A 25,875-nucleotide genomic window follows, 5' to 3' on the forward strand; every position below is an offset into this window, starting at 1 on the left:
ATACCGGCCGCGTCCGTCGCTGCCCCCCGATTATCGGGGTATCAAGTTTAATTTTCAAATATATGGGGCATTTTAGGATTTAAAGCCCCTGATAACCCCGTGGCACCCGTATAGCGTTTTTCTTTTTTCCCATAAATGCAATATTTTAACCAAAAATCAATAAATTGTTTGCTGCTTTGCCCGTAAATTCGTTCCGTTTGCTTCCGTTTATTGAACGTTTTTTTTATCGTCCTCTTTGAATTCAATTTACAAATCAGGACACGAAAACAATCATCCAACCTCAGATTACACGGTGTCAGGATTTCTTCAACAAAAATAAAGCCGAAATGGAGAAGCTATGTGTGAAAAACTAAGTGCATCCTTACTGCTTCCATAGGAATTAAGATGCGAAGCAGCAGACAGGTTCCGCCAGTCAAATGCCCGCGATTAACGGATCATCAGCGAGCTGCCGGTCTTCCCAGGAGTGACTGTCCCAGTAAATTCACCCCAAGGTCATGTTACACGTTACAGTTCATGAACCTTGCAGTCATGGAGGCCGTCTGTCCGACGGCTAAAGCCGGGCCGAGATTGGGTCATGCAGCAGGACAATGATACCGAGCTCACCAGCCAATCAGGGTATTGGGCCACAACCCGACTGAAATGCTGCGGCGGGACCTTAAGAGCCGACCATAAACTAATACCCGCCGACCTCAAGAGCGGCCCAGATACCCCCCAACGACGCCCCCCAACAACGCGAGAGACGGAGAAAACGGTTACTTCAGCTTATCGCTGCTAAATGTGGTTCTAAGCTGTTGAGTCAGACGGTGTACTTCGTTTTTCACACATGGCTTCTCCATTTTGGTTTTATTTTTGTTGCATGACACCGTGTGATATGTCTCGTGTTGTTCATCTTTTTTTAAGTTTTTACCTTATTTTGAGACCTGCTAAGGAACGGACAATGGTTGTTACGTCCTGATATGTCTTCTTCACGCGACCGTATGGATTATGATCAACAATTACAGGGGTGATTAACTAAAACACGCGCACATACTAACACGCAAACTCCCACTAATCACATGTGTTAACACCATATAGTAACTCACTCTACCACCAGACACTCATACAGACGCACTCCCTTGAACAACATGCTCCGTGTGCTGTGTGTGTACCGTGTGCAAGGGGCATGTCTGTGTGCATGCTGCATGTACTGAATGCACGGGGCATGTCCATGTTCTGTGTGTGTATACCGTGTGCATGCTGCACGTCCGTGTGCTGTGTCTGGGGAGCAGGGTCTGTGTTTGTGTGTTCTGGGTCTGTGTTGTGTCTGTGTTTGCTGTTGTGTATCACGTGTGCGCGATGCGTGTTTGTGTAGAATGTGCGCTCTGTGTTTAGTCTCCAGACTCTGGGCTCAGTTCCCAGACACTTGGACATTAAACAGCCATTACCTCACAGTCTGCAGCACATTCCTCCTACAGAGTCAGGGGCCTCTCAGCCAGACTGCAGCACATCGCACATCGTGTCCTTACCCAGCCTGCAGGACATCGCATCCTTCCCAGCCTGCAGGACATCGCATTCTTCCCAGCCTGCAGCACATCGCATCCTTCCCAGCCTGCAGGACATCGCATTCTTCCCAGCCTGCAGCACATCGCATCCTTCCCAGCCTGCAGCACATCGCATCCTTCCCAGCCTGCAGCACATCGCATCCTTACCCAGCCTGCAGCACATCGCATCCTTCCCAGCCTGCAGCACATCGCATCCTTACCCAGCCTGCAGCACATCGCATCCTTCCCAGCCTGCAGCACATCGCATCCTTCCCAGCCTGCAGCACATCGCATCCTTACCCAGCCTGCAGCACATCGCATCCTTACCCAGCCTGCAGCACATCGTGTCCTTACCCAGCCTGCAGCACATCACGTCCTAGCCCAGCCTGCAGCACATCGCGACCTTACCCAGCTTGCAGCACATCGCATCCTTCCCAGCCTGCAGCACATCGCATCCTTCCCAGCCTGCAGCACATCGCGCCCTTACCCAGCCTGCAGCACATCGCATCCTTCCCAGTCTGCAGCACATCGCATCCTTCCCAGCCTGCAGCACATCGCATCCTTCCCAGCCTGCAGCACATCGCATCCTTCCCAGCCTGCAGCACATCGCATCCTCACCCAGCCTGCAGCACATCGCGTCCTCACCCAGTCTTCAGCACATCGCGTCCTTACCCAGCCTGCAGAACATCGCGTCCTTACCCAGCCTGCAGCACATCGCATCCTTACCCAGCCTGCAGCACATCGCATCCTTCCCAGCCTGCAGCACATCGCATCCTTCCCAGCCTGCAGCACTCGCATACTTCCCAGCCTGCAGCACATCGCATCCTACCTATCCTGCAGCCCATTCCCTCTCTCGCAGTTTCAGCCTTTTCAACTAACATCCTGTTTGGCCCCCGGCCCCCCGGTCAGTATCTCTGGGCTCGCAGGTGTCCGCCGGGATCGTTCAGTAAAGGGCTGAGGATTGCTGAGCTCAGCAGATAAGAGAAGCCATTAAAATGTGACGGGCGGAAACAGGTGAGCGGGGTAACAAAAGCCAGCGATTTCCTCCCCCTGCCCCCGGCAACATGCGCAACAATCACACAATCCCTGCCATTCCACGCCAACATGCGCAACAATCACACAATCCCTGCCATTCCACGCCAACATGCGCAACAATCACACAATCCCTGCCATTCCACGGCAACATGCGCAACAATCACACAATCCCTGCGATTCCACGGCAACATGCGCAACAATCACACAATCCCTGCCATTCCACGGCAACATGCGCAACAATCACACAATCCCTGCGATTCCACGCCAACATGCGCAACAATCACACAATCCCTGCCATTCCACGGTAACATGCGCAACAATCACACAATCCCTGCCATTCCACGGCAACATGCGCAACAATCACACAATCCCTGCCATTCCACGCCAACATGCGCAACAATCACACAATCCCTGTGATGCCACGGTAACATGAGACAATTATTAACTTTTTTATTATAATTATTATTATTTATTTGCATTATTTTATTATTTATTAGCATTATTAATTATTATTTTTTATCATTATTTTGTAGATCTAATAATTTTCCCATCGTTTCATTTCACTGATTTAACCGATTTTATTATTTTTCTGCACTTTTGAATAAATTTACTGCATTTTTTTTTTATTGTTTTTAACATAAATCTAGAAAAAGAGATGATTGATAACGGTGCCCAGAAACAGCAGGTCCCCGGCCATGCGCTGCTGGAGGCCCTGTGTCCCCGGGGGCGCCTCCTGGCTCAGGGCCCCCCCAGGCCTGTCACCTGTGATTTATGGCGGGCGCTCTGTTGTGGTGGGACGCGTTTGATAGAAAGCAGAGTTCATTCTCGTTCTGCCGGAGCTGCCCCTCCGCCCAATCTGCCCCAAAACGGCCAAAGACCCCCACGGGCCCCGGGCCTCCGTCTCCAGTTACGCCATTTCTCTCCGTGCCCAAAACTTTTATTTTTTCTCCCCAGAATCCCTCGTTCTCATCTCGTCCTTCTCCCTCCATTCGGACCCCCGTCCCCAGCTGACCCTCCATCCCCCTCCCTCCTCCCCTTTCTCTCCACTCCTTCATTCTCTTCCCCATCACTTTCCATTTTCTTCATTCTGTCACATCGTTTCTCATCGTTTCTCTTTCCTCGCTCTCTCCTCTCTCCTTCTATCTGCTGCCGCACTTTTCTCTCTGTCTCTCCTTCTGTCATCTGCCTCTCTCTCTCCCCTCTCTCTTTCTTGCTCCTTCTCTCCATTCTCTCCTCTCTGCTGCCTCTCCCTTCTCTCTCCCCTCTCTCTCTCTTGCTCTTTCTCTCCATTCTCTCCTCTCTGCTGCCTCTCCCTTCTCTCCTCTTGCTGCCCCTCTATTTCCCCCCGTTTCCTCTCTTTCTGCCCCCCGGTTTCCAGCTCTGCTCATCCTGTTATGTGTTCAGGACACGCGTGTGCCGAGCGCTCACATATAACCCTGTATCCTGTGAACACTTTGTGGTCCAGCGGCCCCCCTCCCCACCCCAGACGCTCCCCCCCATCACTAACAGAGCGGGGGGGGGCATGTTGGGCCCGAGAGAGAGAGAGAAAGTATAAATACCGGACCTCACAGAACCCGCCTCACTGTACCGGCTGCAGACATGACGGTAAGGAGTGCCGGGGGCCCCAAAAGGCTGGGGCAGATTCCGTTACCAGGCAGGATGGGGCAGATTCCGTTACCGGGCAGGATGGGGCAGATTCCGTTACCGGGCAGGATGGGACAGATTCCGTTACTGGGCAGGATGGGGCAGATTCCGTTACCGGGCAGGATGGGACAGATTCCGTTACCGGGCAGGATGGGACAGATTCCGTTACCGGGCAGGATGGGACAGATTCCGTTACCGGGCAGGCTGGGGCAGATTCCGTTACCGGGCAGGCTGCGGCCCCCAAACATGTTTCATCTTAAATTAAATTCTCTGTATTTCTGGCTTTGAAAGGGTTAAATGTTAGCGGTATATTTAATGTGTAAGTCGCGGGGAGGGGGTCCACGTGCCCCGGGGTCCGCGGGCCGGAGGGGGTCTCTGACGTGTGGTCTCTTCCAGGCTCCCGCGTGGCTCCGCCGTTTGGCCCTTCTGCTCATCGTCTGCGGCTCCGCGTGGAGTGAGGTTTCCAGGGGAGACGCGGAAGACGGTGAGTCGGCGGCTGGGGGGTAAACGGGGCAGATTCAAGGGACAAATACCCCCTTAGTGACCCCAAACTCTCCTTCTACCCCAGATAAGGAGGGCGAGGCGTACCCCACAGACTGCGACGACTGGTACTCCATGGGATCGGACGCCAGCGGGGTTTACGTCATCTACCCAGCCGGACCGCAAAGCGCCGTGCCGGTGTACTGCGACATGACTACTGACGACGGCAAGTGGACCGTAAGTTACAGCGCCGAGTACACCGTCTGCCATACGCTCGGAAACCTCCAGCACGTGAGACACTGCCGGCTCGTACAAACCATACGGCTCACCTGTTATTCCACCCCAGACCTTGGCTTATTACCCCCACGTATGATTTCCAGGCATGCGCGTACAGCGCCGAGCGCACTGGCTGACACGGCATTCGCTCCCTCCTTGTAGGTGATCCAGAAGAGGTTCAACGGCTCCCTGACGTTTTTCCGCGGCTGGGCGGATTACAAGCTGGGCTTCGGCCGCGCGGACGGGGAGTACTGGTTCGGTGAGTTACCCTCTGGTGCCACGCTTAATACCCCCGCCGTGTGCCCCGTGTGCCCCGTGTACCCCCGCCGTGTGCCCCGTGTACCCCCGCCGTGTGCCCCGTGTACCCCCGCCGTGTACCCCATGTACCCCCGCCGTGTGCTCCGTGTACCCCTAACTGCACAGCTTTTATCCTGCGAGGGGGAGCCACAGGTGCCCCGCAACCCAGCTTAACAGCCCCCCAGTACCCGCAGCCACCCATAGCGAGTGAATTCCAGAGCTTTACAGCCCTCACTGCGAAGAGGGGTGGGGGTGGCCTGGGTCGGTCCAAAGAGAGGTAAAGGGGTAATGCGGGTAAGAGAGGGGTTCGGGAGGGAGAGTGTGTGTGTTAGTGTGAGTGTACACGTGTGTTAGTGTGAGCGTACACGTGTGTTAGTGTGAGCGTACATGTGTGTTAGTGTGAGTGTACACGTGTGTGAGAATAGGTGTACTAATGCCAGTTACAGGTGGAAAGAGGATGATGGGGCCACTTAGTTCGGCCCCCATGGCCTGAAGGTAACAGCACAACCCCCCGCGGCTCAGTTTCTCCATGTAAGCCGGTGCCACGGTTGGTCACCAGGGCCGTGTGACTCGTGCCAGTTGGTGAGGGGCGCGTGGCCCTTGCATGGCCCTCGTGTGGCAGATCCTCACGCTGTGCTCGTCATGGAGGAGCCTGCATTGTTTAGCAGCCGCTGCCGTTTTTCCTCCCCGGTCTGGCTCTGGCGGTCACCGTTTTCGTCTGGATGACCCCTCGTCTCTTCTCTCTCCCCAGGGCTGCAAAACATTTACCTCCTGACCCTGAGGAGGAAATACGAGCTGCGGGTCGACCTCGGGGACTTCGAGAATAACTCGGCCTCGGCCAAATACAGCGACTTCGCCCTCTCCCCGAACGCCATTAACCCCGAGGAGGACGGATACACCTTCTTCGTAGAGGGATTCGTCGATGGCGGAGCAGGTATGACACCGAGCCCCCGACACGGCCCCCAACACGGGTCTCCAACACGAATTCACAACACGGGACCCCAACACGAATTCACAACACGGGATCCCAACACAAACCCCCAACACGGGACCCCGACACAAATTCCCAACACGGGACCCCAACACGGGACCCCGACACAAATTCCCAACACGGGACCCCGACACAAATTCCCAACACGGGACCCCAGCACGGGCCCCTAACACGGGACCCCAGCACGGGCCCCTAACACGTGACCCTGGTTTGAGGGATGGAGAGTCCAGAGTCTAACACTAGAGAGTCATAGGCTGAACTGGAATGTTTTACTTTACTGAGAGGGTTGTAGATAAGTGGAGCAGCCTCCCAGCAGAGGTGGTAGAGGGTAATACAGTGAGGGGATTAAACATGCATGGGATAGACATACGGCTCCTGAATCTAAGACGAGACCAACGACTGATTAAGGTTTGAGTCTTTACAGCAGGAGAAACGGGCGACTAGACGGGGGCCGGATGGGGGCCGATCTGCCGGCAGGGTCTGGGTGTCGATAGTTCCGGAGTAGTCAGGAGCCGAGGGCCACGAGCCCGCACAGCCCCAGCTCATGCGAAGCGTTAACCCCGACCTGCGCTTCCTTCTCAGGCGATGCTCTTTCCTATCACAACGGGATGAAGTTTTCCACCCTGGACAGAGACCAGGACACGTACCCCCAGAACTGCGCAGCCCTGTCGTCTGGCGGCTTCTGGTTTAAATCCTGCCATCAGGCCAACCTGAACGGGCCGTACCTGGGTGGTGTCCACCTGTCATACGCCAGCGGCGTCATCTGGTCGCCCTGGAAGGGTTTCTACTACTCTCTGAAGTCAACGGAAATGAAGATTCGCCGAGTGTGACCTGTCCGCGCGATCTGGCCGAGCCGCTAGAATGACGACCTTCCTCACACTATACCTGTCCTGTCCTGTTACTCAGCATCGTGTAGCCTCTGATCTGTGGTGTCCTCCACAAGAACCTTCTAGAACCTCACTCGCTGATCGGCCGGCGGCTTATATCCCGACGTCTCCGGCCAAACGTCCTTTTTTAAATATAATGTTTGTCTTCACCATGACTTGTTGTGTTTTCACCCATTCTGTAGAGTTTGCCGCGGCGTAACCGTGGGGTGTGGTCACGTGATCTGCGGCCTCCTCGGCCCGGGGCATCTACCTGACCTGGGGGGGGTTCTATACCGGGGGCAAAACCAGGACTGAACTCCACTAAGTAATTGAAAAGCAATCGTTAAGACATAACGCCAGCGATTCATTGTATCTCACGGCCAAAACCTGTCTGTTCTCCACCTCATTTCCTTACAACTGCTGACTCTAGAACCCTGTTCTCCAGATCCAAACCCATTACCTGTGGCCTCTAGAACCCTGCTCCCCCAGAGCCAAACCCGTTACCTGCAGCCTCGATTGGAATGGAGGCCACGACTAACAGTAAAAATCATTTTAACGGTAGAACCAACATCCAGGCGCTGGCTCCAAAGGTCCATTATGGGTGATCCAGGCGGATGGTTCCTGTCCATCTAGAACGTTCATTCATCTTCCAACATGCGCTGGCTGCAGGGGTGATGAGTCGAGGGAAGGGAAAGGCCTGGAAGAGTGGGATAGAGAAGGGAGACGGGTAAGAAGCTCATCCAAAATACCGCGATCACCCCGGCCAGTGCCGGATCCCTCAGGCCGGTTCTTCCCAAACAACGAGTGTTTTAAGCGGTAAAATAACAAGAACGTCGCTGCGGATCTTGGAGGATAATGCGTCGGGACTCAGATCAATCACGACAAACAGGCACAGATTTCTGGGGTCAGTCCCTAGAAGTCGTGGTTCCTGTCCCCGGGTCCTGCTTTAATGGCACAGAACACAAAAACGAATCCATCAACCTGTCAGGAACAGGAAAAAGAAGGGGTTCCGAGCTCGTCCATCAGCCTCAGGCAGATAGGGGTGGGAGTACACACAATGCAGAGCCTAGAACTGCATTACAGAGCCAGGTGCACAGAATGCAGAGCCTAGAACCATGTTACAGAGGCTGATACACAGAATGCAGAGCCTAGAAATTTGAGTGATGCCAAAAAATTACCCCTAAATTCAACCCCAACCTCTATTGCGCCCCATTACAGGCTCCATCACCCCCCTCCCAGCCTGGCGAGAGCGTCACGGAACATCCCGCTAATCCTAATCGTATCAATGAATGACGTTTCTGCCGTAACGGGGGGTTTTCAGCCACAATCCCGGGATTCGGAGGAAACCCCCTTCGTTCTCCGCGCCCTGAAACTCGGGGGACTTTCCCGCCAACGCCAGCTGCATTCTGTGATTCTGCTCTACGGGGACAATAAAAGAGGAACACAAACCGTCTCGGTGCGTCTCGCTGTTCCTGGGGGCAAATAGAGAGGGGTAACAAAGAGGGAAACTGCAGGGTACGGTCGGTGGGAGAAGGTGATGAGGAAACCTGGGAACTTGTGGGCTCCGGCTACCTAACGGGACGCGGCCGGGAATGCGCTCTGCCGTCAGCAGGAAGTCCCGACGATGCCAGTAGGGGGTCCATTAACGTCAGTCGGCGGCCCCTCCATCAGGACGGGTGTCAGGATTCCACCCTGTCACCCCGGACTCTGTATTTATTTAGTATAGCCACACAAATTATTCATATTTACGGAATAAAATATAAGAAATTTGAGAAATGGGGGAAAGATTGTATGCCCCCCCCACAGGATATATTCCACTGCTAAAACTTAATGTATGTTTAGCAACACCGGGTGCCGGATCAGGTAGGAGTCTGGGACACGCAGGCTAACAGGAACCCAAGCCGTGCTCCAGCCGTGTGCCCTGCCAGTGGGCTTCCAGCCGTGTGCCCTGCCAGTGGGCTTCCAGCCGTGTGCCCTGCCAGTGGGCTTCCTGCTGTGTGCCCTGCCAGTGGGCTTCCTACTGTGTGCCCTGCCATTGGGCTTCCAGCCGTGTGCCCTGCCAGTGGGCTTCCTGCTGTGTGCCCTGCCAGTGGGCTTCCACCCGTGTGCCCTGCCAGTGGGCTTCCTGCTGTGTGCCCTGCCAGTGGGCTTCCTGCTGTGTGCCCTGCCAGTGGGCTTCCAGCTGTGTGCCCTGCCAGTGGGCTTCCAGTCACTTTTATGAAATCTAAAGCAGGAGACACGCGGCAGGCACCGGCCTCACCCCCCAGACCCAAAAGCTCATGCAGTCTCCCCGTGAAGCTACCAACCCCCCCCAGTGTCATGGAGGATACCAAATGGCAATTTCATTAAAAACCTAATTGCACGTGTAAACGCCGCGTGACAATTACCCCATTGTAATAATAACGGGGCAGGAGTGTGAGGCTTTTGTTACGCTCACACTCGATTAATGGGATGGATCTTCTCTGGGTTTCCCCAAACTCTCAGCCGCCTGTTCTTCCTCTAAATGCCTCCGTCTGGGGTTATATATACATGTACAGTATATCACCACGGCTAATACTCACAGAGGACATCGACCGGCTGGATCTGGGGGCAGAACAATGAGGGTAATGTGGCCCCTGTCTTTCTCTCCTCTGCCCTTCTCTCCTCTGCCCTGTACTCACTCTGTGTCCCATGTCCTTAAACTTGCTCCTAGATCCTCGTGCTGTGCCTGCTCTGCCACGTTCTCCCGATCTCTGGGAATCCGGCCAATCAGTTACCAGGAAGCCCTCGCGATTCAGTGGGTAAGATCCATTTACTGTTTGCTAAGCTTCGCACGGACTCCGGGGCATTTCCGTAGCCAATTGCATGCATGATAGTGTATCATACGTGTTACTGGCCATCCACATGAATGGGAGCTCAAGTCTAGTTTTCTAATATGGGATTCCCACTGAGCACGTGCAAGAAGCATACCGGAGTACGCTCCCTGCGGTCAGCAGAGGCAGCTGGGGGCGGAGTTATATGGAATAAAAGAGCTCAAATAACTAGAGAACGCCTGCGCCGATCCGTATGCCGAAAACTACACTGGAGTCCGTGCAAGATGGCCTCCAATATCCATTTAACACGGAAATAGGGCGGGGGCGCTCCTTTAATCTCATACAGCGTCACCCCCGGGAGTTAAAGAGGAACACACGCAATTCCTTCCGAACACAGGAACATAGTGGAGGCGTCTCGCGGGGGCTCAGGCTCTAGCACCACATCTGTAGACGGTTGGAGGTTCCAATAGTGGGGCCGCCGGCAGGGCCTTTACTTTTAGCCACGTTGTGTTTTTCACAGGCCACCGGCACAGCACCAACGGCGGGGGGTTTCCTTTTGACTGCCAGGATGTTTGGGAGAGAGGCTTCCACGTGGATGGAGAGTACCTCATATACCTGCAGGGGCCCCGGCACCCTCTGCCCGTCTACTGCGATATGACAACCAATGGGACGGCTTGGACGGTGAGGGTCCACACAGGGATCACTCGTGGCTGGTGGGAGTTTTGAGGGATCTGGTGGGTTCTGGAGCTGGGGTAAAGCGTGTTGGGGCTTTAGAGGTCACGGTAAACGCTGGCATCTCTCCGTGGCAGGTCTTACAGAAGCGGTTTAACGGCTCCGTGGACTTTAACCGAGATTGGAAGAATTACCTCAACGGGTTCGGAAACGCAGACGGGGAGTATTGGCTGGGTAACCCCCCCGTTATTTACTAAATACTCATACATCAGGGCAACAAGAATGTAATGCCCCATTTATGTGTTATCCACGTGTGTGTATACAGCACTGGGGGGGGTTATATCACTGTATACAGCACTGGGGGGGGTTATATCACTGTATACAGCACTGGGGGGTTATATTACTGTATACAGCGCTGGGGGGGTTATATTACTGTATACAGCGCTGGGGGTTATATTACTGTATACAGCACTGGGGGGGTTATATCACTGTATACAGCACTGGGGGGTTATATTACTGTATACAGCGCTGGGGGATTATATTACTGTATACAGCACTGGGGGGTTATATTACTGTATACAGCACTGGGGGTTATATTACTGTATACAGTGCTGGGGGTTATATAACTGTATACAGCGCTGGGGGGTTATATTACTGTATACAGCGCTGGGGGTTATATAACTGTATACAGCGCTGGGGGTTATATTCCTGTATACAGCGCTGGGGGGTTATATTACTGTATACAGTGCTGGGGTTATATTACTGTATACAGCGCTGGGGGGTTATATTACTGTATACAGCGCTGGGGGGTTATATTACTGTATACAGCCCTGGGGGTTATATTACTGTACACAGCGCGGGGGGTTATATTACTGTATACAGCACTGGGGGGTTATATTACTGTATACAGTGCTGGGGGTTATATAACTGTATACAGCGCTGGGGGGTTATATTACTGTATACAGCGCTGGGGGGTTATATAACTGTATACAGCGCTGGGGGTTATATTCCTGTATACAGCGCTGGGGGGTTATATTACTGTATACAGTGCTGGGGTTATATTACTGTATACAGCGCTGGGGGGTTATATTACTGTATACAGCCCTGGGGGTTATATTACTGTACACAGCGCGGGGGGTTATATTACTGTATACAGCGCTGGGGGTTATATTACTGTATACAGCTCTGAGGGGTTATATCACTGTATACAGCGCTGGGGGTTATATTACTGTATACAGCGCTGGGGGGTTATATTACTGTATACAGTGCTGGGGGTTATATTACTGTATACAGTGCTGGGGGTTATATTACTGTATACAGGGCTGGGGGGTTATATTACTGTATACAGCGCTGGGGGGTTTATATTACTGTATACAGCGCTGGGGGTTATATTACTGTATACAGCGCTGGGGGGTTATATTACTGCATACAGCGCTGGGGGTTATATTACTGTATACAGCACTGGGGGTTATATTACTGTATACAGCTCTGGGGGGTTATATTACTGTATACAGCGCTGGGGGTTATATACTGTATACAGCGCTGGGGGTTATATTACTGTATACAGCGCTGGGGGGTTATATTACTATATACAGCGCTGGGGGTTATATTACTGTATACAGCGCTGGGGGTTATATTACTGTATACAGCGCTGGGGGGTTATATTACTATATACAGCGCTGGGGGGTTATATTACTGTATACAGCGCTGGGGGTTATATTACTGTATACAGCGCTGGGGGTTATATTACTGTATACAGCGCTGGGGGTTATATTACTGTATACAGCGCTGGGGGGTTATATTACTGTATACAGCGTGGGGGTTATATTACTGTATACAGCGCTGGGGGGTTATATTACTGTATACAGCGCTGGGGTTAATACACAGGACTCGCCCCGGAGGGTGATCTGCCCCCCCCGGGGTCCGCTTTAATCCTTGTTTGCCCCGCAGGTCTGCAGAACGTTTACCGCTGGCGATGCTCGGGGACTACGAGCTCCGTGTGGAGTTGGAGGATTTCGAGGGCCGCAGAGTCTCCGCTCAGTACGGCGACTTCAGCCTCTCGCGTCTCGCCTTAAACCCGGACAGCGACGGGTACCGGCTCCACGTCGCGGGATTCACCGACGAGGGGGCAGGGTGAGGCGGGGATCGGCCCTAACGGGGTCTGAGGGCCACCGAATCCCACCCACTCCGTGACCGCCCGGCGTGTCTCTCTCCCCAGGAGACGCGCTCACCTTCCACGTCGGGCAGAGCTTCTCCACCTACGACCGGGACCGAGACGGCGACATCCAGAACTGCGCAGAATACTGGGGGGGCGGCTTCTGGTACCACGGCGGGGGGTGCAGCCACGCCGCCCTCAACGCCCGCTACCCATCGCCCCGCGCCGCCGTGGCCCCCAGCTTCTCCTGAACACCTGGATAGACTTCCCTCAATCGCTGAAGGGAAGCCAAATGAAGATTCGGAGAAGGAATCCGCACTCCAGCAACGGCGGCCGATCTTAAGAAATAACGGGTGAGGGGCCGGTAGTTTCCGCACCCCCCGGGGGTATATACTGCGCATGCGCGGCCTGGAGATCAATAAAACGCTTTTTATTTGCAACACGGTGTGGGAACAATCGACCCGTCCTTAATACACAAATGATAGGGGGCGACACCTCGTGGCATCCAACGTTACATACAACCCCAGACCCTCCCCGCAGATCGTCCCCCGTCTAGTCGCCCGTTTCTCCTGCTGTAACGACTCAAACCTCAATCAGTCGTTGGTCTCGTCTTAGATTCAGGAGCTGTATGTCTATCCCATGCATGTTTAATCCCCTCACTGTATTACCCTCTACCACCTCTGCTGGGAGGCTCTTCCACTTATCTACCGCCCTCTCAGTAAAGTAAAACTCCCTTCCGTTCCCTCTCAGCCTCTGACCCTCTAGCGTTAGATTCCGCCCGCGTTTTTTCTCCACCCCTCCAGACCCCGACGCTATCTACATTACAACAAACGCGCGTCCAGAAACGTGGCTGCCGTCTGAATCCAGTTAAATGTTTATTGGAATAGAAGGTAAGATAATGGCCACGCCCATCCCCCCGCCCACTTAAAGAGACAGTGCCTTTGCATTAAGTAAAAGGGCCCCCTCCAAATAAAAAACGGACCCCCGATGTTCTGATGTTCCACCGGTGGGACGAGGAGAACGATCCGGGGGGGGGGGGGGGGTATTGAAACAAAATCACTTTTTTTTAAAAAAAATTGCCCCTGACCAGTCCACGATCCGCTGAACGGTGCAAGGCCGTGGATTTGGGGGGCCGTAGTGCCTTAATGTTATCCTCTCCCCCCTCTGACACCTTAAGGGATGTGGTGCAGGACTTTCAAGGGCCCCCCGTTCTTCCCGGAGTCGTTGAGGCAGGGGCAGAAGTAGGGGTAGACGGTCTCGGTGAAGGAGGTCACGAAGGTGTAGATGTGGGACATGTCGTCGGCGTTGTAGAAGGACAGCAGGCCCCCTTCGTGGTCCAGCAGGATCCCCACCCTCTGGGGTTTGCTCCGCAGGGTGAGGGCCCGGTACGGGACGTCCAGAGCCTTGAACTCGTGTCCGTTCCTCAGCCACAGGATCCAGAAGCCGTTCTCCGGGGACAGGGTGATGCCGCCGCGCCTGTTCACCGACTCCTTGGCCACGCCGAGGTTCCACTTGGTCTTGTTTCCAACTTCCACGGCCCAGTAGTGGCGGCCGGAGGAGAAGCCCTCGGTGCCCAGGACGCAGCAGCAGTAGTCGAAGCGGCGCGGGTTCTCGGGCAGAGACTGCTTGGTGTCGCTGTATCTGACAGACGTGAGGTCGTCGGACAGGATGAGGTTAAGGTGGGCGGTGCTGGGATCCATGATTATGTTGGGCAGGGCTGGAAGGACACGCGTGTCAACAACAGGGTGGTACAAACCACGTAACCTCCCCCCACGTGGACAGCCACAGTTTTGCCCCTTACCTGGGCTGATGTAAGACTTCATATCTTTCCACGCCGTGTATTGAATCAGATCCTTCACGCCGCCGTACCCGAAATCTCTGGGAGCCACGACGTTCTGCGCTGGGAAGCCATCCCTGTATCCACTGTAACATCTGAGAAAGGGGGACACGAAAGGGTTAAAGAGGCCGCCGCTCGGCGCAGGGAGACGCGATTGCCCCACGGCAGATACTTACATCTCCATACAAGACTTGATATCCTGGAAGAGAGAGAGAGGAGCGTTAGATCGGGCGGCCGTGCGGAGTTTGGCCCTCGTGGTCCCCCTCTATCAGCTGCCGTTTTACAGTAAAGGAACGGCTGCGGTACGTGGCTCGGTACCGACAGCGGGGAATAAGGAGACGGGGCCCCCCGGTACTCGCCGTGAGGGAGGAGACGGGGTCCCCCGGTACTCACGGTGAGGGAGGAGACGGGGCCCCGCGGTGAGGGAGGAGACGGGGCCCCGCGGTGAGGGAGGAGACGGGGTCCCCCCGGTACTCACGGTGAAAAAGGAGATGGGGTCCCCCGGTACTCACGGTGAGGGAGGAGAGGGGGGTCCCCCGGTACTCACGGTGAGGGAGGAGAGGGGGTCCCCCGGTACTCACGGTGAGGGAGGAGAGGGGGTCCCCCGGTTCTCGCCGTGAGGGAGGAGACGGGCCCCGTGGTGAGGGAGGAGAGGGGGTCCCCCGGTACTCACGGTGAGGAAGGAGACGGGTCCCCCGGTACTCGCGGTGAGGGAGGAGACGGGGCCCCCCGGTACTCGCGGTGAGGGAGGAGACGGGGTCCCCCGGTACTCACGGTGAGGAAGGAGACGGGGTCCCCCGGTACTCACGGTGAGGAAGGAGACGGGGTCCCCCGGTACTCACGGTGAGGAAGGAGACGGGGTCCCCCGGTACTCACGGTGAGGAAGGAGACGGGGTCCCCCGGTACTCGCGGTGAGGGAGGAGACGGGGTCCCCCGGTACTCGCGGTGAGGGAGGAGACGGGGTCCCCCGGTACTCACGGTGAGGAAGGAGACGGGGTCCCCCGGTACTCACGGTGAGGAAGGAGACGGGGTCCCCCGGTACTCACGGTGAGGAAGGAGACGGGGTCCCCCGGTACTCACGGTGAGGAAGGAGACGGGGTCCCCCGGTACTCACGGTGAGGAAGGAGACGGGGTCCCCCGGTACTCACGGTGAGGAAGGAGATGGGGTCCCCCGGTACTCACGGTGAGGAAGGAGATGGGGTCCCCCGGTACTCACGGTGAGGAAGGAGATGGGGTCCCCCGGTACTCACGGTGAGGGAGGAGAGGGGGTCCCCCGGTACTCACGGTGAGGAAGGAGATGGGGTCCCCCGGTACTCACGGTGAGGGAGGAGAGGGGGTCCCCCGGTACTCACGGTGAGGAAGGAGACGGGGTCCCCCGGTACTCACGGTGAGGAAGGAGATGGGGTCCCCCGGTACTCACGGTGAGGAAGGAGATGGGGTCCTGCTCGTACAGCCGGGGCTGCGTGGTGCTGATGGTCTGCAGGATCCCCTGGCAGTTCTGCTTGATTTTGCTCAGACTCTCCTCCATCTCGGCCAGGATGAGGTCTCCCTCCTGCTGAAGCTCCCGCAGCAGCCGCTCCTCCCTCTCGCGCAGGAACTGGTGCAGCTTCTCAAACTCCACGCTGACCTGGTGCTTGGTGCTCAGCAGGTTGCCCTGAAGGTTACGAGAGAACAGGGTGATCACCGCCCGCCACGGACGCCCAGCAGCCGCGCTCGGACCGTGCCACGACCCGTACGATTCCGCTTGTCCTGCGCAGGTCGGCTCCTAGAGGTTTGGCCGTGACATACCCGGTGCTGCGCGATCATCTGTTCCTGCGCGCACTGCATCTGCTGCAGCTCCTTCAGGCGGGACTCCAGCGGAGCAATGGCGGAGATCAGCTCGTCCTACGGGGGCAAAGAGAGAGACAGAGGCATGAAGCTGCGCATGGACGCTGCCACAAAAATAAGAGATGTGAAGTTACAGGACGGCTTCTGACACCTCAGAGGTCTCTCCTTCAGAAACCCAGCCAGTCTGAGTACATTGGGCCTCTGCCCGGCACCGCGCCACCATTGGGCCTCTCCCAGGCACCGCGCCACCATTGGGCCTCTCCCCGGCACCGCGCCACCATTGGGCCTCTCCCCGGCACCGCGCCACCATTCGACCTGTAATATCCCCCTGTCGGCCTCTACCTGGTCTCACGCCTCCATCCGACTCCCACTCGGAACGAAGCCTCATCTTCTATTTTGCCCCCTGTCCTTGTGTTACCCCTAGGGGGGCGGTACCTGCACCCATCGCGTGTCGCTTTGCGTTCTCACCTTGTAGCCTCCCACGGCCTCCTGTATGGGGACCAGCGCGTGCGCGGCGTGCTGCTCCGCCGACCCCGGGCATCGGGTGCACAGCATTCTGCCCTCCTGCGGGGAGTAGAACTGCAGCTTCTCTCCGTGTTCTGCGCACGCACCCCTCTGGACCCCGTCGGGGGGCTGCACTTGGGCCGGCCGGCACTTGGGGCAGGTGGGGTAGTTCTCCTGGCCTCTCCACGCCCTCTCCAAGCACCCCCTGCACAGGCAGTGACCACACGCCAGGGTGACCGGGTCCCGGGGCACATCGCGGCACAGAGCGCAGCTCAGCGACGGCAGCAGGGGCAGAGGGGCTGGCGGACTGGACGCCATGGGGGGCAACTCGGACTGCCACACCTGTCTGGCCACAAAAAGTTCCGTCTCACCTTTTAGTGTCAATCACAGTCCCTCCCTGCGGTCTCCCGCCACTAAACAGTCTCTTTAAATGCGCAGTCTCTTACTAACATAGAAAGCTGTCTCTTTAAGTCTGTTTCACCTCCTCAGCCTGTGAGCGCCCTCTCCTGGCTCTCTCCCTCACACTACACTCTCTGCGAGCGCCCCCTCCTGGCTCTCTCCCTCACACCGCACTCTCTGTGAGCGCCCTCACACTCTCTTTTTACAGGGAGCGTCTCTCTGATTCCCTTGTCTATGCAGTGGGCTCCCCTGGCTGTCTCTTTTGCTCTTCTCCATCCATTACCCTATGGGAGCAGTCTCTGTACTGTGTCTCTAATTTCGAGCTGTCTCTGTGGCACTCTGACCCCTGCCCTCCTCCTTGGCTGTCTCGCACTCTCTCTCTCCACCCTGCCTCTCTCTCTCATGCGTCTGTCTGTCTCTCTCTAAGCTGCAGAGGGAGGGAGGAGGGCGGAGGACGGTGGGGAGGAGATAAAAAGAGGAGGGAGGCGGGGGGAGCAAAGAGAATGAGAGGGGGGAGAAGGGGAGGGGGTGCAGGAGGGAGGGGTAGTGGAAGGGAGGGGAAGAGAATGGAGGGGGAGGGTAAACAAGGGCAATGGAGGAGAAAAGGGAAAAATGCGGGTGGGGGGGAGGGGGCAAGTAAAAGCGCACTATATGATCCCACGTGCCCCTGCTTAACCCTTTATCTTCCAGGCGCCGTGACATGCAGGGCCCCGGCTGCGGGTAAATCAGCTTTAAGGAGGGATCGGGGAGGGGCATTAAGGTAGGAAGGGGCAGGAGACGAGAACAAAGGCATTAAATGACTCGGGGTAGAAGGGATCGGGTTATACCAACTGTAAGGGGGGGGGGGGTTAGTGAGATGGAACAGGCGGGGGGGGCAAGTTACTCGGAGGAGTTACACCACTTCCCAGTGTGATATTACCCCACAGGGTTAACAGAAAATGGGGCTCAGAGCACGTGTACAGGGGTAGAAAACACAATATACCCTACCGCCTGGGGCAGAAACTGCCATCTACCGCATGTACCCTACCGCCTGGGGCAGAAACTGCCATCTACCGCATGTACCCTACCGCCTGGGGCAGAAACTGCCATCTACCGCATGTACCCTACCACCTGGGGCAGAAACTGCCATCTACCGCATGTACCCTACCACCTGGGGCAGAAACTGCCATCTACCGCATGTACCCTACCACCTGGGGCAGAAACTGCCATCTACCGCATGTACCCTACCGCCTGGGGCAGAAACTCATCTACTGCATATAAACTACCACCTGGGGCAGAAACTGCCACCTACCGCATGTACCCTACCACCTGGGGCAGAAACTGCCATCTATTGCATGTAAACTACCACCTGGGGCAGATGCTATCACCTAGTGTCAATGATGTCATTGCGCATTCTTTACCCCATTGGTCGGTGTCGGTACTGTGCTGCCCCCTCCCCTGCCAAATACCCCTCCTTCACCTGGACCACACTCAAGTCATCAGTCACTTACCCCTCCATATCGATCAATTCTTGAAAGGGGCGCTGAAACTGTTGTGTATCGGCTTCCTGATACCCCGGGGTCGGGGCAGTACCTACAAGCACACAGGAGACAAAGTGTAAGAGGGGGCAGCACCACATACCCTGAGCGTACATATTCCATAGGGGCAGCCCCTATACACAGGCACCCCATACTCATTCCTATAGGAGCAATACATACAGCACCCCACCCTATACTGAGAAATGGGAGGGGTTATAGGGCAGGTTTAATGGAGCAATAGGAGGAGTGATATGGAGTAATAGGGAGGGGTATACGGAGTAATAGGTGTTATAGGGAGGGGTATACGGAGTAATAGGAGGGGTATACGGAGTAATAGGTGTTATAGGGAGGGGTATACAGAGTAATAGGAGGGGTATACGGAGTAATAGGGGTTATAGGGAGGGGTATAGAGTAATAGGAGGGGTATACAGAGTAATAGTGGTTATAGGGAGGGGTTATTGGTGTTATACGGGGCAGGATTGGTTAGATGTGAACTTGACCTGTATGATAATGAGATACGGATACACAGTAACAAAAATGTAACAACGCGGTAACGGAATCACACACAGATAGACACGCTAACAGCGCATTGCGTGACACAGACAGACATGTTAACAGCTCGTTCTATGACACGGACAGACACGCTAACAACTCATTCCGTGACACAGACACATGTAACACTGCCTCTGCCAGGACAGGTTTGGAGGAGCTGATTTACTAGGGTCTGATTGGCCTATTAGGGGCAGCCCTCCCCAGAGGAGGGCGGAACCTGTGATCTGATGTCATATGTGAGGGCTCCATGTGATAAACACCAAGAGGAGCCATTCTGTGCAACGACATCATCACTATTATTAATTATTAGAAATAATAACAGAAATAGATTGTAAGCCCCTGTGCGCAGGGCTGTTAATAAATAATCATAAATTATAATAAGTTGCCACAGTAACAAGGATAGTCAGGCTGTGTCCTTTATTCACACAATGGCAAACGCGGTGACACCACACACAATGACACACACCGCATCACACACAAACGTGGAGACACACGGCAATACACATACAGTCACTGGCACACACACAGCAATACACAGTGAGTGAGTCACAGACACACACACACACACACACACACACACACACACACACACACACACACACACACACACACACACACACACACACACACACACACACACACACACACACACACACACACACACACACACACACACACACACACACACACAGAGCTTGTCCTCCCCAGTGAGTGAAGCCGGCTCTCGTTAGCATTCCATTCCTGTGTGGCAATCATGGGGTTAATGAGCCGGGCCGCGCGTTGCGGGGTCGGTACCGCCCACTGAGCTACGCCCACCCCCGGTTTGATTGGCGAATTTTGCCGCCATTTAACTTTTCCCCTCCTATGTGTGCTCCGATTGGATCAGTTGCATTGGCTTCCCTGACGACGCCCACTCATCGCCTCCGTGCCGCCGAACATCCGGGGATCCCCAGCTGCGGGTCAGCCGCCTGGTAACCGCTCTTAAAGGGGACGCTGCGCTCCACTTCCGGGTCAAGGGTTACACCCAGCTATGGGAGGGTTAAAGGCAGCTATTGGCAGCCCAGGCCATAGCTAGGATCCAGCTACCTGGTCATTGGCTCACCTGTGCTTAAGCAGCGAGGGTGGGGGATACTCCCCCATAAGCTGGGGCAGATACTAGCCCAGGGTATTTACAAACCCTGCCTGGCTCCTCTGGGTATTTCAGCCCTACCCATATCCCTTCTGCCTTGCTACCCCTGCCTAGGACATTACCCCAAACCAGCCCAATGCCCAGGGTCTATCTCACCTGCTGCCCCACCCCTGCATGGTGCCTATCTGCCCTGCCCTGGGGTATATTAACACACCTGGGGTCTGCCTGAGCTGTTACCTGTTCCGGGTTTAGAACATACGTGTGATTTTGCTCAGCCCCCCCCATGCACCTCATAAACCTAATTGGGGCAAAAACATGTTAATTAGTAACCTATAAGGCGGGTAAAAGTCGGCAGCCGGTCACCCGGATCTCGTTGTAGGAAGCCATGGCGGAGCCGAGAAAGCCGTCGGGTGAAGAGGAGGCGCCGGCCGGCACCAAGCTAGAACCCCCTCGCTGCTCCTCCACCGCGGCCAAGAACCTCGCCATCCTCAAAGAGCGATCCTTCGACGTCAACTTCGAGGTGGGCGACGAGTATGAGATCATCGAAACCATTGGCACCGGAGCGTACGGCGTGGTGTCGTCGGCCCGGCGGAAAGGCACCGGTGAGACATGTCTGCCCCCCGTGTATCTGCCCCCCCTGTATCTACCCCTGGAGAGACTCCAATGAATGTTAACGGCCGTTCCGATATTCTCAGGGCAAAGGGTCGCCATTAAGAAGATCCCCAATGCCTTCGACGTCGTGACGAACGCCAAGCGCACCCTGCGGGAGCTGAAGATCCTCAAACACTTCAAACACGACAACGTCATCGCCATCAAAGACATCCTGAAGCCGTCGCTGCCCTTCGCGGACTTTAAATCCGTGTAAGTCTCCGGTCGGCGGCCTCGGCGGCTCGTTCTGCAGACGGCGCGTTTCCGGGGGGAGCTTTAATCGCGTGACTCCGCTGTGCGTTGTCGTCGCTTTGTGTGGGAGCTTTCCGTGTCCTGCGTAAGTGGAATATGTAGATATTATTTGTAGGCACGATGAAAAGCTGTCCACGGTAGCTGTCCAGCACGTAAGGGGAAGCAAATTAACGTTGCGCTCGCTGTCTCGAGCACTTCCTGCGACTGCAGATGCTTCTACAATTCAGCAAAAAATAGGAAGGTAAAAGCGTTAAGAGCAATAAAAACAGCAATAAAATAAATAGTCCTATAAATAGCAGCAGCCCACTCGCCGAGGTTTCCTCTTCTTGGCTTGGTAAATAACGTGGAGGTCACAGGAGATAGTGGAGGCATAGAGGAGAAGAAAGTCACAGTAATGTAATATGTGGCTGGCACCGTGTGGTAAGGAGTTAAGGAATGGGTACTCGCATTTTTTGGGGACTTAAGCAATTAGTCCCACAAAACTTGCATGGGCGATACAATCCTCGCCGGGGGATCTCTTTAGCAGCAGTCCTGTGTAGTTCTTTTGTTTGGTTCTCAGGATAAGGTGCACATAAAGAGTTAAACAGAAATAGGCAGAGTGCTTTCTGTATAATAAAATGCATAAAACAAATAAAAACAGTTCACTATATACTCCCAATATGACCACAATATACCTTCTGGCGTAGGTGGAATGATCCCCACCCAGGATATAAACTTGCGTGTTTAAAACATTAAAAGGATACCAGGAGCAGAAAAGAATGGTTTTTTAAAAAAAACTTATTTATTTTCAGCTTTCTGGTTAAAAACCATTAAAAAGTCAATAAAAATAACACAAACGCGTTTCACCTACTAAATAGGCTTCCTCAGAGCGTCTAAAAGAGCTCCTGGCACTGAAATCCTTATATAATAAATTCAAACAGTGAGAACCAAACAAAAGAACTACACAGGACTGCTGCTAAAGAGATCCCCCGGCGAGGATTGTATCGCCCATGCAAGCTTTGTGGGACTAATTGCTTAAGTCCCCCAAAAATGGGGTACCCATTCCTTAACTCCTTACCACACGGTGCCAGCCGCATATTACATTACTGTGACTTTCTTCGCTTCTACAATTCAGCTGAAATTAGCCATTATTGGTAAACTTTGGGCCTTTTCCGAGTATTATGGAGGTGAGGCACGAGTCCAGGGGACCCTTTTATTAGACCGCTGCCTCGTATGAAGGTGCGCTCTCTTGTCAGACCGCTGCCTCGTATGAACATGCGCTCTCTTGTCAGACCGCTGCCTCGTATGAAGGTGCGCTCTCTTGTCAGACCGCTGCCTCATATGAAGGTGCGCTCTCTTGTCAGACCGCTGCCTCGTATGAACATGCGCTCTCTTGTCAGACCGCTGCCTCGTATGAAGGTGCGCTCTCTTGTCAGACCGCTGCTCTCTTCTTCCCTGGCAGGTACGTGGTGTTGGACCTCATGGAGAGCGACTTGCACCAGATCATCCACTCGTCGCAGCCGCTCACGCTGGAGCACGCCCGTTACTTTCTGTACCAGCTCCTGCGCGGACTGAAGTACATCCACTCTGCCAACGTCCTTCACCGAGACCTCAAACCCAGCAACCTTCTTATCAACGAGAACTGCGAGCTGAAGATTGGGGACTTTGGGATGGCGCGGGGACTCTGCACCAAGCCTGACGAGTACAAGTACTTCATGACGGAGTACGTGGCGACCCGCTGGTACCGCGCCCCGGAGCTCATGCTGTCGCTCCACGAGTACACGCAGGCCATCGACATGTGGTCCGTCGGCTGCATCTTTGCTGAGATGTTGGGGCGACGGCAGCTGTTTCCTGGGAAGAACTACATTCATCAGCTGCAGCTTATCATGACCGTGCTGGGTACCCCTTCGAGTCAGGTGATCCGGGCCATCGGGGCGGAGAGAGTCAGGGCTTACATCCAGAGTCTGCCGTCTCGCCAGCCAGTGCCTTGGAGCAGTCTCTTCCCGCAGGGAGACCGCAAGGCCTTGGATCTTCTGTCCAAAATGCTACGCTTCGACCCGCGGGAACGAATCTCTGTGCGAGAAGCCCTTCGCCATCCTTTCCTGTCCAAGTACCACGACCCGGACGACGAGCCGGAATGCGTGCCGGCCTTTGACTTTGGTTTCGATAAGTTGGTTCTCACCAAGGAGCAGATCAAGGAAGCCATCGTGGCCGAAATAGACGGTTTTCACCGCAGGAGAGAGGGTATCCGACGGCAGATCAGCTTTAAACCTGCGCTGACGCCAGCCGTGGAAGGGCCGGTAGGTGAAGGGGTTATCCGGCAAGATGACTTCCAGTCGCCGCCGCTCCCACCTCCTCCTCATGCGGTGGATGTGGATATGCCTAGTGCCAACTCTGCCAGGGAAAGAGCAGATTTCCCGATGGATTCTCCAAGGGTTCAACTCAAGCCGGAGACCATTGATTTGACCTCGCCGGTGGAAAGCGCCGAGCCACAGCCAGGAAACCAGGAGGTCAAGGATGAGGCACCAGTGGTCAAGGTGGATCCAGAGCCTGTGCCAAAGAGGGAAGGAGCTATATCGGATGATACCAAGGCGGCCCTGAAGGCTGCCCTAATGAAGTCTGCTCTGCGGAACAAGTGCAAAGGTAAGAGCGAGTGAGGACGATGCTCTAGAGGTGTCTGTCTCATAGGGAGAGAGAAGGAGGTGAGGGAGAGAAGGAGACTCGAGAAAGGACAGAGAGAAGAAAAACGTGAACGTCAGAATGACCGGCATGTACGCTAGACAAGTGGTCCGCGGCTCCAAATGCCCTTTAAATGACATGGTGTGGACATTTTTTGGGGTGACTTTGGGTCCTGGGTTAGGTACTCGTTGAATCATCTTTAATGATCGCTTGTTTGCTTTCCACTCTCTTCCTTCCAGATGCATCGAGTTCTGTCCCTGAGGCTCCTGACATGAAGAAGCCGATAACTGCCCAGGAGCGTCAGCGAGAGCGCGAGGAGAAGCGCAGGAGACGCCAGGAGCGCGCCAGGGAGAGGGAAAAGAAGCAGAAAGAGAAGGAGCGCCGGGAGGTAAAGAAGTCGGAGGGTTTTGGGGGTCTGGTGCTCAGCGAGAACGACAAGAACCTGCTGGAGAGATGGACTCGGATGATTGACCAGACGCAGCAGCAGCCTCCTCCTGTCAATCAAAAACCGGCCATGCAGAAGCACGCGCCATGCCCGGTGCAAGCTGCCGACATCTGCCAGGTACCCCGGCCACTTGCCCAGACGGTCTACGGAGTGGCCAACATCAACCCGCTTTCTGAGGTTGGGGGCAGGCAGAACGGGACAATCCCCACCCCCGCAGTGGGACCCCGGCATACAGTTCATGCCCACGTGCTTGAACCCCAGCCTGGTGCATTATGTCCCTCCGGGATCTGCAGGATTCCAGATCACTCCAATGGTGCTGGCCCCCCACATGAAGCCGGGGTCCACGGCGATAGCTGCCCAGCTGCCTGCCGACGTCAAGTTTATGGGGGGGGGGCATGTCTTACAAAGTAATTTTCCTGTCCCTCCGAGGATTGACCCAGCCTGGGCCAGATGCTCGCAAGACGCCTGCCGTGCCCCAGACAACAGCAAGGGAGAAGCTTTGGCTGTGGACCCTTCGATTTTCCTCCGCAACCCCTCCAGCCTGGAACAAGAAGCATCTGGACCGGCGTATCCCAGCGGGGCAAACGGACCACCTGAGGAGGAACACAAGACCTGCAGCGTGACCCCACTCCGGCCGTCTGCATTCACCGCTGCCGACCCTTCCGACTCCACGTCTCCAGACATCCATCAGGTTACGCAGCAGCTCTCCAAGTCCCAGGTTAGTGCAGCGGGTGCGGCGATGGAGGGCAGTCGCCTGTACGGACGTATATATAGCCTTCCTATGAGCGAGATGCGGGTTGGTGAGGTTCTAAGTCATCTCGTGATTTTTCCAGGTGGAGGACCTTCTCCCGCCCGTCTTCTCCGTCACCCCCAAAGGCAGCGGAGCTGGTTACGGAGTGGGCTTCGACCTCGAGGAATTCCTGAACCAGTCCTTTGAAATGGCAGCCGAGACCCGCGAGAGGTACGCAGCGGCCCCTGGCAGAGGCCGGGGGTCACTCCTTGTCCCGTTGCCAAGATGAAGCTCGGTTTAATGTTGCCCGCTCCTGGTCAGTGTGAGCTTTCCGTGTTGCCGCCAGACATTGTGCTGCCGGTCAGAAATGGCCTTCTGCGTGGCTCCGTGTAAAACCGGTTTCTCTTTTGCTCCGCAGCCTGGTGGACTCCGCTCCTCTCTCGGCTTCGCTGTTGGCAGATTGGCTGGAGGTTCACCGGATGAACCCGGCAGACATGGCTTCTCTTCAGGAGGACCTGCAGCTGGGGTCTCCCATGATCCTGTCTGACATCCCCGATTTGCAGGACACCTGAAGGGTCTCGCCAAGCACAGCCACGGACCTCTTGGCCGGACGCCTCCTCGCTGTGGCCGGGGCGGCTCGCCCGCCTCG

At 55.3% G+C, this 25,875-nt stretch overlaps 3 protein-coding genes and 1 pseudogene across 3 annotated transcripts; 3 read left to right on the top strand and 1 right to left on the bottom strand.

The window, feature by feature from the left end:
• The first annotated feature begins 4,154 nt into the window (after positions 1–4,154).
• On the top strand, positions 4,155–7,073 carry LOC149285624 (microfibril-associated glycoprotein 4-like). The gene is made up of 6 exons (XM_089495112.1): positions 4,155–4,160; positions 4,596–4,683; positions 4,768–4,916; positions 5,118–5,214; positions 6,004–6,186; positions 6,826–7,073. Exons 1-6 carry the CDS (start codon positions 4,155–4,157, stop codon positions 7,071–7,073), a joined length of 771 nt encoding a protein of 256 aa, XP_089351238.1.
• A 1,321-nt stretch (positions 7,074–8,394) lies between these two features.
• On the top strand, positions 8,395–12,979 carry LOC149285625 (microfibril-associated glycoprotein 4-like; annotated as a pseudogene).
• A 921-nt stretch (positions 12,980–13,900) lies between these two features.
• Positions 13,901–20,880, bottom strand: LOC149285626 (zinc-binding protein A33-like). Its single transcript, XM_089495113.1, has 9 exons — positions 20,857–20,880; positions 20,302–20,392; positions 18,786–18,867; positions 16,861–17,242; positions 16,354–16,449; positions 15,986–16,219; positions 14,742–14,764; positions 14,530–14,660; positions 13,901–14,445 (listed from the first exon to the last, which is right to left on the bottom strand). Exons 1-9 carry the CDS (start codon positions 20,878–20,880, stop codon positions 13,901–13,903), a joined length of 1,608 nt encoding a protein of 535 aa, XP_089351239.1.
• LOC149285627 (mitogen-activated protein kinase 7-like) lies at positions 20,879–25,798 on the top strand. Its single transcript, XM_089494932.1, is given in 7 exon segments — positions 20,879–21,095; positions 21,189–21,354; positions 22,835–24,015; positions 24,291–24,715; positions 24,717–25,214; positions 25,330–25,457; positions 25,645–25,798. Coding segments are annotated over 7 exon segments (2,769 nt in total).
• The last annotated feature ends 77 nt before the right edge of the window (positions 25,799–25,875 follow it).

This window comes from Sceloporus occidentalis, unplaced genomic scaffold (assembly GCF_023333645.1).
Source record: "Sceloporus occidentalis isolate IW3139 unplaced genomic scaffold, rSceOcc1.0.p SCAF_76, whole genome shotgun sequence".
Classification (NCBI taxonomy): domain Eukaryota; kingdom Metazoa; phylum Chordata; class Lepidosauria; order Squamata; family Phrynosomatidae; genus Sceloporus; species Sceloporus occidentalis.